The 10,964-nt window shown below is 42.1% G+C and overlaps 1 protein-coding gene across 1 annotated transcript; it reads right to left on the bottom strand.

Moving 5' to 3' along the window:
* Positions 1-5,727: 5,727 nt before the first annotated feature.
* Positions 5,728-7,572, bottom strand: LOC147887418 (uncharacterized). The gene has a single exon (XM_087395017.1). The coding sequence runs from the start codon at positions 7,490-7,492 to the stop codon at positions 6,209-6,211; it is 1,284 nt and encodes a 427-aa protein (XP_087251143.1). The 5' UTR covers positions 7,493-7,572; the 3' UTR covers positions 5,728-6,208.
* Between the last annotated feature and the right edge of the window lie 3,392 nt (positions 7,573-10,964).

Below are 10,964 nucleotides of genomic sequence, written 5' to 3'. Positions count from 1 at the left end.
CTCATGTAAAAGAGAAGATTGCGCAAGAAAGTGATTGGGTCAAATTGGGAGTTCAATTCATGAAAGAGCACATGGGGTCCTCTTGAAGCATCGTAGGTCAACCTTGCATACTTCCAATGCAAAGGGGAAGGCTACCCAGCTGGGCAGACAAAGTTGACTAGAAGTTTTTCAAGAAGCAGTATAGGGACCATCCCGAACTATTCAAGGGTCAGAGGAGGGTTGCGAGGAGACAGCTGGACTCCGTAGGTACTTCACACTTTGGTGTAGGCAGATGGTTGGTGTTCGAGGCAATCGTGGTAAGTCTACTTCTTCTCATTTAATGTATTGTTCTATTTGTTTTACTACATATTGCAAGCACTTTATCTAACTCTCGTAAATTGGGCCCAGAGCAAGCTGCGATGGGTTGCCTTCCTACAGACATAGAGACGAGATGCGCGTTTTGCATAGGAACAAAGCCATGGTTTATTGAGTGGGAGGCACTGGGAGCGACGATCGGTTGGGCTAAGGTGGCTGCTTGCACAGTATAACTCTACTCCTACTTGTAATCTCACTTTTTAAACTGTTTTATTCTTTAAGTTCCAATCTAATTTCCAATTAATATGGTTTCACTCTTAGAATCAAAGCTCGAATGTCCCATCAGTGGAGGTGAGCGGTGATGATGAGGGATTAGGCTTACATAGCTTCAACGAGGGCCAGGGATCAGGTCCAGCTCACAAGGGCCAGGGATCAGGCTAGTGCAATGAGGACGAGGACGATGATTCGGATGAGCAGCAGCAGTAGTAGTAGTAGTAGTAGTAGTAGTTTGCATATACTTCGCCATGTATATGCTTTTATATGTCGGCTCATTTGAGCGATTTCGTATCACCCTTTTCGAAAGGGTAATTTTGTAACAAACAATGTTGTATATCTTCGACATGTATATGCTTCTGTCGCTCGGCTCCGATTGAGCGATTTTGTATCACCCTTTTCACAAGGGATATTTGTAACAAACAACATTCTTTTGTAATTACTTTTAAAAAAACATTAGTGGGGCAAAATAGGGCTTGCTGTGGCCTTGTTTAGCCCCACTAATGTTTTTTTAAAGCTTTTGTTAATCGCCGCTATGTAGCGACGTTTACTAGTGTTGCTATATAGTGACGTTTATTAGTGTCGCTATATAGCGACCGTTCTTTTTCAACGCTAATAGTGACATAAATACCAACCTTTGCACCCGTTAAAAAAAAACTTTTTAGTGTAAAAGAAGGTTGGTATTTCCACCGAAAAAGGGCCTGTGCCTTGTAGTGTATCATAGTGATATAGGCCCCCATGTAAATATGGCAACCACATCCACCCGGATCTCACTTGTGCTCTACTCAATATATCTATATAAATAATACTATATCTTATTGGGTCAAAATGGGGTGGTTAGGCTAGCAAATTAATAGATGGTAAACTGGTAATAATGTTTCATCAATTCAAGGAGAGAGCTATAAAAGACTTCATCTATGAATCATTTGATGGCATAATTTCCTTGTTCAACCATTCGTGAGAGTGCCTTGATATTTTCAAGTTAGTTTTCCTACTCTTTTCTCTTCTTTTTAGTATTTTGTGTGTGAATTGAGGCCAAGTTCATGGTTCTCAATTATTGGCCTAGTATTAATAACCATTTATATATATTATGTGTGCCAATATGGACCAATTGTCTATGTTGCAAGTGTTCAAATGATCACCTTTGTGCTAGTTGACCTGCACACATACACACACACATATCATAGGCTAGTTGGTAACATATATGATCTCTCCCTTTTTGTTTCATTAATTTATCAATTATGGAAAGCATTATATTCAATGTATTATGAGTCTATGATTGTATAATATTTTAGTTACTTAAGGACTCTTCTATAGAGCTTAGAGTGTTATTATATAGAGAGGGACCTACTCAACATGTATGATAATAACTACATCCATTATGTTTCGCTTCAATGGATGTAAATGTATGCACATATACTATGTATGTTTTAGGAACATTATGCTTTGAGAATTCCAAGAAAAGGGAAATTTGTTAGTTCACGACAAGGGAGGAAGTGGATGTGGAGGGATGGGTGGATATTGGGGGTGTAGTTTGTGATAGATAAGGATTAGACATGAAGAAGATGAGGGTATGCAAAGAAGAGACAAATGTAGCCTCTTCTAGACATGGGCTTCTTTGTGATAAATGATAGTAGGCATTCTTAAGTGTGTAGTGTTTAGTGATTAATGGTAGTGGATAATGTTGAGTATCTAGTGTCAAGTTGTCATAGTCAAGCTACCATATAAAAATGTACATGTATGAATGATAACTTATATTATTCTTTTTACTTTTTAATCTTTCACGTGTATATATAGGTCACATATGTCTAGTTAGACTTAGAAAGGCATTTGAGTAGTGGCTCTAGTCATTATTATGATTTCCATTTGTACATCAATCTTGGATATAACATGTGATATGTATAGTAAGGAACTCAACAAAAAGTAATTAAGGAAATGAATAGTCGAATAGGAAGAATATTGAAAAAGGAAGAATAGAGCCTAGAGGGACTCCCTTCAAAGGGAGCATAAATGGATCTTACTTTTAAAGGCAATGTATCTCCAAAGAACATGCTTAATCATATAAGCCCAAAAGCCCATTGTAATAAAGCATAAATAGTAAACACCCCCTTAACTATTTGCCTATTCATAGTAGTGATGGGCCATCAAATCTAATGCTCATTATCATAGCATGACATGCTTGCAAGTACAAACATCATCACTTCATAAAATCAAGGGAAAGCAGTTTCGTGAACTTGTGTGTAAAAACAAACATGTACAGAAACATCATGTACACTTCGTAAAATCAAGGGAAAGAAGTTTCGAGAACTTGTGTGTAAAACAAACATGTACAGAAGCAATGTGTGATGGGAGATGAAGAGCATCTTTGAAACTCTAAATACAAATGGACAAGAGAAAACCCAAACTCAAAGCTAAAATTGCTACTTGAATTGTGAAATAGTGAAGAAGTGAGTACAAGAAGTCCTATCGAAATTGGGTAGAGAGACCTTGTGGGTCTACAGCTCGTATACTTTAACACTATTGAAAAACATGCCGGATGGACAAAAGAGAAAACAATGTCCAAACAAGAATTGCTACTTGAAATCGTGAAATTGTGAAGAAGTGACTACTAGATGTCCTGTCAAGGATGGGTAGAGAGACCTTTTGGGTCCAAGAGCTCGTATGCTTTGGGCAACACCGAATGCAAACATGCCCAAAGCTTTCCAGCTAAGATAAAGGCTATGGAAGGAAGTACCAGATCCTCCAATGGGTCCAACTCGCTCTCTTAAAATACTAAAGTGCAAATTCAAAGGAAAGAGGGCCTTTGAGATGACACAGGCAAGACTCACACATCTACCTTTTTTGCCAAATTATTGAGCTACTTCATAGAAGATAGAAAGCCATGTCTTCTTATGAGGGTGAGGCAGAAGAGTCCACAATGGCAAAGCCCTTGTTCGATTCTGTTGTCGGAGTGGAAGCCCTACAATGACAAGTGCAGGTTACCCTTTATTTCGTCAACAAGCAAGGGGAGCAAGCTTGAAGCCTTCAAGGGATGAAAGAGTATTTTTTGTATTCACCCACATGATAAGGATGAGCCAGTCGAAAGATTCTGGTGTTGTAGAAATCACAATGGCCTGCAGCCCCCACCCAACGACTTTCCTGAACTCCTCCACTACTATCACCCGGTTGCTCGCCTGCCAAGAAATGGCGATCTTGCTCCATTGACAAAGACCATGGAACCACTGCTTACGATCGACGCTGAGTTCATACCTTCATCTCAACGTAGTTGCATTCATATCGCTTTGCATTCTACTCATTTGCCATCGTACAATCAATTCAGCTGCTTAGCTTCGACGCTAACTCGCTCAGCTTCGCTTTACCCATAAGCTGCTCAGCTTCGCTTTACCCATAAGCACATGAGCACCTTGTAACGTAACCACATAGGCTGACACTAATTGTAGATCGTTCAACACTGTTTTGCAGAATGTTTCGCAATCGTAATATAATTTGGATTCGCATCGCTCATCACATCAACAATCGAGTAACTACTTAATCTGGACGCTAATCAGCTCAGCAGTCCTTTGATCTCGACGCTAAATCGTTTGATCTGTTAGAAGCAGCGTAGAATCTACATTTCCGATCGCTTGGCTATCGCTGCAACCGAATATAATTTCGATTTCCAACGGCCATGTCTGATCGATACCAACCACTTCCAGCTTCACAATGGAGTAAACTACTTAATCTGGACGCTAATCAGCTCGGCAGTCCTTTGATCTGGACGCTATATTGTTTGATTTGTTACAAGCAGAGTAGAATTTAGATTTCCGATTGTTTAGCTATCGCTGTGACCGAATATAATTTCGATTTCCAACGGCCATGTTCGATCCATACCCACCACTTCCAGCTTGCGCTTGACGCAGTAACTGCGTCAAGCACTTGTAACAAGGTTCTTTGATGATCATTGTAGACTTTGGTCCCAATCTACAGCAACCCACGAAGCGGCGGAAGCTTATCAAGACTCGCAGGTCTGAAAGTGATCGTGCAGCGATTTCGAACTACTGTTGTCGCAGGATATGCAGCAACTTGTAAGTACTGTTCGAAGTTGCACGAATTCCAGCTCACTTACCTTACCACCACTGCCAACGCTCCTACTCACACAGTTCCTTCTTGTGAAAAATCTCGCCTCCAGTCACCAGTCCCGCCCTGTAGAACAGAATTATTGAATTACATGTCAATCGACCGTCCCAGATTTCCACCCCACTTACACACAATTGACCAGAGTTGCCACATGTGTTGCAAATCAATTACCCCTGCGGGCCGAATCCTTGAGAGTTCGTTCTAGAATCGATTACCTCTACTTTGCACCCACTATTTATCGCTTCCGAATATCCCCAAGTAGATTATCTCTCAAAGTAGGTGCAATCGAGTTGAACCTAGAACCTCCTACTTTCCACCTTGCCTTTTTGAATCTTGCAGCGTAAGTTCAAGAACCATGAATTTTAAGGTTCCAAAAGCTTGCAAGGGGAGATAAAACGGCAATGTTTATACGGAACAGTGATCGTGCACAAGTTCTGTTATTTATATGATCACAACAAGAACAATACCGGTAATGCCGCTTGGTTATTTAGGTACCTCAGTAAGCCTAGCGCCGCGATGTGGCGAATACTGTGCGTTAGGCTAATCGAATCGTCCAAACGTAACGAAACAAATGCGACTGCGAGTAATTTAACATTGTTCAAGCGCTCTGGCATGATAGAACTTCCTTTGCAATCGAAAGAGGTTAACTCGAAAAATTGTAAATCCGTCGATAAATACTGTGACATATCAATCAAGAACCGATTTGGGCACAGACGAAGTAGCTCGTGCTGGCGAGGCGAGACACCAAGACATTAGAACACTAAGTGCACACCCAAATGCCAGCAAACTGCACAAAACTTCGTGACGACAGCTGAATCAGACTCGAGTCACTCCACTTTGCCCTCTTCCCGCCTGACGAAATATTACATGATACCTGCACTCCTCTAGTACTCGATTTTCGAATCCCTGCCGATCCTAAACAATGAAAAGCTCTGGCATACATTCTAGAAGGTCTCCTTTGATCTTATTTCAGTAAAGATGAGAATACCGAAACTTTCTAACAGATAAGTCCCATATACTCATGCATGTCAGAGAGCACAAATAGCGCACAGCTTTGCTGAACCAGCACACTTCATTTTATTCAAAGAAAACCACAGGCGGCTCTGGATTTTGGAGCTATTTTATCGTCTAACTACTTCCAAGTACAAAAGATTTTGTATCTGATAAGTAGCGATCAGGCCTGTATCGGGCAAAGGGATGCTGCTAGCACCTTTGAAAACAGGCTTTGTATCACGACTCCCCTAAGGTTCAGCGCCAACATCTTGATTGCTAAGACGACTAATCAGTCTACACCTATGCACAGATTCTGTACAGGATAGAAGGCCAACTTCTGCAGTTGTGCTCTCTTCAACGCAGGGAGTAGAATTGATGGATCGGAGGTCCATCAATTCTACATCTTTCAGGCCCCTTGCTCACGAAAGCAGGATATTACAGTCTGCTGGTGATTGCTCTGAAGCTTCTGTGTACAGCCCAACTCTAAGCTCCGAGAGGAAAATTGTATTCTCTATACAAAATTTCGGGGGTTCTAACCAGTGCACTCCAGTGATTCCTTCTTCATCTTCGCCAAGTGGTTGGCGATAAAATCTCCACACCTCTTGTTAAGCTCATCATCGCTGAGACTCTCGGCCGATGGCTTCTCTTCGGAGTTTGCTTTGAGAACCATGGAAGCAGGCCCATTAATCGTGTCAGATCTTCGCAAAATTCTTGGGTCGGATGCAGCAGTTTCGGATATTCGTTGTTCTGATTTGCTTCGCACTATGCGACGACAAGCAGCCCCGCCTCCTTTCTGTTGCGCTAGTTCCGCGGTTACCAGCTGCGCCTTCGGCTGCTCTTCCGAAGGGCGTTCGGCAGGTGTCAACTGTTTGGTCTCCTTCCGAGGAATCGCTGCGACAGCAGATACAACTCGTTTCGCCTCCTTCACTACCAGCTCCGAGGATCGATCCGTAGTTGCCAATTGCTTCGTCTGGGGCTTCGAAATCGCTGAGACAGCAGACGCTACTCGTTTTGGTTGGGCTTGCTCCTTGATTACCCGCGGCGTCCTGGGTGGCTCCTGGGAAGTTGGCAACTCTTTTACCGCCGGCTGAGATTGCTTCAACTGAGGCTGAGGGCTTGTCGCAACAGCCAGCTCCGAATGAAGGTCTTTGACAGTGGGCTGAGACGAAGCACTGACGATGGCCAAATGCTCGCAGGCTGAAGCAGGAGGAGGAGGACGTTCCCGCACTACAGTTTCCGTCCTCGAAGCAGAAGGCAGCTTTTGCTGTTGTCCCTCTCGCAGTACAGCAGGCGGTTGCTGCGCAGCTTGTTCCTGCTTCTTCTTGTGCTGGAGCTGCGGTTGTTCCTGCTTCTTCTTCTTCTGCTGCTGCTGGAGCTGAGGATGGGTGGACGGCGTTTCCTTACGCGTGGCTGGTTTGAACTGGGGCTCGAGGGGAGTGGAGTGGTAAGAGAAGGTGTGGTAGGAGAGGGAGGTGGCGGGGAAGGAAGGGAGGAGGAAGTCAGGCTGATGATCGGGGGGGGAGTCGATGGGGGAGGAACTCGGGGAGGAAACGAGGATGGCGAGGACGATGAAGTTGGCGAGGAAGAAGGCAGGGACAGGGGAGAAGAAGAGAGGCAACAAAGAAGAAGGGGAAAGGAGGAGGGGAGGGAGATGGAGGAGGAGGAAAGGGAGGAAGAGGCGATGGAAGAGGAGGGAGAAGGCGAAGGAGAGGGTGAGGAGGGCAAGGAAACGAAGGATACGAGCACTGGTGCGTTTCATGGAGGCGAGAACGAGCTGAACACTACGTGAGCAAGCTACGAGCAACGAGTTGGCCATCTCTACTGATCTCTTCTCTGCTCTCTCTCACTCACAATACAAAGGCTTGGCCTATTATTTGTCACAAGAAGCTTACGAGTATTTTGTTTGCTCACCTTTCCTCTCCCCTTCCCTCTCTTTATATACCCCCAATGCAGCTTCCCCCCCCCTCCCCTTCGACTCTCCTTCCCTTTGAAGCCTCTCTCCTCTCCTTCCTTTCAATTCTCTTCCTTTTCCTCCACGCTTCCCGCTCTCTCCTCCTCCTCTCCACTTTTCTTTCTTGACCCCTCCTCCCTTCCTTACACATCATCGTGTTAAACTATTAACAAAAGAACACATTACATAAACTAGAAGAAGAGCATCACTCCACCAACCCCACTCGTGTTCTCTCTCACTCTCTCTCTCTCTCTCTCTCACATCACACACACACAAATACATTTAACCTCCATCCCGAAGAGCATGAAAACACACATGGTGACTCACTCGCATATACTTCAATGCCCCCCACTCCTCTCTCTCTCTCTCTCTCTCTCTCTCTCGAGCTTGCTCTCTCACTCACACACACACACACACACAAACAAATATAGTCAACCTCCATCACTAAGAGCACAAAAACACACATCATCTTTGCATACATATGTACTTCTTGAACTCTCCATCCCTAGACCATGAAAATGCACATCCTGTTCACTCAAAAATCTCCTTATTTGTCACTATACATATATGCATCACCATGAATTGTCCTTCAAGAGCATGGAAACACCACCAAACTCTCTTCAGCCTTCATTATTTGTTCTGCATTGGTACACTCACTTTTTCCCCTCTTAGTCCTACGTTCAAAATTCACCTTGCCTTGTAACCCCTAAATTGTGTTACCCCATCGCCAACACTTTTTGAGCATATTTTTATGAAACCACAACATTGTGTTAAAATTGTGAGGTAGGTTACCATAGTAACCTTTAAAATCTAATGTATAGGCTAAGATATTCTTTTCTTGACATCTATCTTTGATAGACACGTTATCTCCACTTTAAAAGTGCAAAATTGACCATCTCAAATATCAATGTAAACGAAGATGTCTCTAATGTATCTTATATGATCATGTTTGATGCTATAATACTTTATTGCTATTAATGTTGATTATAGACCTAGATTCATTCATTTTGTACTAGAGAGAGCATATTGGAAGTTTGACTCTAAATAAATGCTCCACATGAATTTAACTCACGCTCATTTACATGCGTTTTAAACCATCTGAGAATGACAGTTCATAGCAATTTGGGCTCAAGTAAACAAAATCCTTTTCACAATATGTACTTTTGGCTTGATTTGAGTATATTAATTTGCAAATTTGTAGCATTTTTATTGGTTTTTTCTTCATTAGAGTCATTTGACATGAAACTTAAGCTCCTCTTGCTAGGGACTCGTATAATTGTATGTTATCTAAAAAGGGCACACTTTGACAAAATTATTAATGAGGTCACATCTTCCCTTTGGTAGTCAAGGAGAGTGTCTTCTTGTCAATATTTCTACATTAGATGCCTTGAAAATGCCTTAACCATGATGGGCATGTGCCGATGAAGTCATCTCATGCATCTCTCTACTAAAACATGAAAACTATTTTATTTATAACTATTGCATCACTGTAGTATTTAGTTACTTAAAGTCTCAAGGTCTTTGGTGGTAAGTTAGCTTCCTTGTTCTATGTATACTATTGAAGCATGCTCAATGGTCACTATATACTCCTTTTGTGAACATTGGAATATCTTGATGTATGTCATAATATCTCAATGGTAGACATAGTGAACTTGAAATTCTAAAAGTTAGGGTAAAATAAACCCAAGATAAAATGACAGAGCTAGGATTAGACATCACTCATTAGCACAAGTGGTTCACCTCACATAATTTAGCATACAACGTGCAATCAAAGAGTATTTTAATTAAACTTTTGGAAAAAGTTTAATAGGATTACATTAACTGGAGGGGTTTTTAAATTTAGCCTTAAAAAACAATGTACTAGTTCATAAAGAGGGGTGGTTTTATTGGAAGAAAAGTTTTAGATTTTGAGGGAATACCCCTTAAAAAATGCATGTGATACATAGCGCTGAACTTAGTAGTGCAACCCCGAGCTCATATGGACTCAGAAAAGGGCATCATGAGGGGAGGATTACAAAGTTCTCTAAGTTTCTAAGCTTAAAGAAAGATGTCATTGTGAACTTAAAATATATTATTAACAAAGAGGTTTATCCTCGGGCATTCACTATGTGAAGATCCAATGCATAGCAATTGATCAAAAGTAGACATCTGAATGGACTTGGATTCAACATCTTGGAGTGTGCAATAAGGCTTCGTATCTAGAGCAACTACAGAGATTTATTGCCTCATAGTTGACGCTCATGATGGGAAGGCAATGGTGTATTTTGAGTAGTATCACATGTGCTTAGGTGCAATGAACAAAAGAAGGAGAATGCCTAATATTTCTCTATCCATTTGAGAGGCTTTTCATAGGGGTGCTATGTTCACATTCATTATCAAAATTTTACGCATTCGGTAAAAAAAAAGAAGTCTTGCTCCAAACACTAATAACGCAATAGCAACAAAGTTCGAAGCCTTCACATCTTGGAGTTCTGAAGTTGTTTACTTGAAGAGTACTAGGATACCTCTTGTTATTGACAGGTAATTTTATTATGAACTTAGGTGAATTGTGGCGATTGTGCTTCTTGACGTAGAGTTGAAGTTGAACGCTGTTTGGGGATACGAAAGCGTCCGCTAACAGCTGCGCGCACCGAATTTAAAGGTGGGGACGGGATGAAGACTCGGCGTCAATACAATTGGCAGCAAAAGGCTCATTTCCGTCAAATAAATCTACAGGAAACGACAGCTTAATTCTGGGTGCAGAGTAACATCAAGCAGACGATCAAAGGGAGGGAAAAATCAAATTTAATTGCCGTTATACAGGAACGAATGATGGCCGTCCGTCACGGAGAACTTGCCAAGTATTTTCCGCAAAAACCACAGTGGATCCGTCCCTACACATTGTTTCTGTGAGCGAATTATTATCTCAGTGGATTTTTAGTTCTTGCAGCTACAACGATTGCAATGGCCGGCCATAGGCACTCAGCGCGCTTCCGTAGAAAAGAACATCCGCTTTTCGTCTTGAATGGACTATCTCGGGCCGCCCTGTTGTTTTAACTGCACTTCCATTCGCTTTTCTAGTGGGAGAATCCCACAACCTTAAATCTGGCTTTGTGTAATCGGTCTTGGGAGCAAATTCAGTATCTCAAACCTTTCTTTATGAGTTTTCTTTTCATGTATTGCATATGCATACTCGTCACAGCGGACCATTCCTCTACATTCTATGAAGAAACTGTCGCTTTGATATCGAAAATTAACGATTCATGCTTACTCTTATTCTTACTAGGAATTCATAAAGCTCCAAATGATACGGTATCTGCCCGAACGCTTCCCCGCCTCTCCCGTGCTTGTCCTCTTG

Source organism: Dipteris shenzhenensis, chromosome 23 (assembly GCF_047967505.1).
Source record: "Dipteris shenzhenensis isolate YYH24624 ecotype China chromosome 23, Dip_SZ_1.0, whole genome shotgun sequence".
Taxonomy (NCBI): Eukaryota; Viridiplantae; Streptophyta; class Polypodiopsida; order Gleicheniales; family Dipteridaceae; genus Dipteris; species Dipteris shenzhenensis.
Note: the sequence above shows the minus strand (reverse complement) of the source record. Positions and strands in the feature narration are given on the sequence as shown.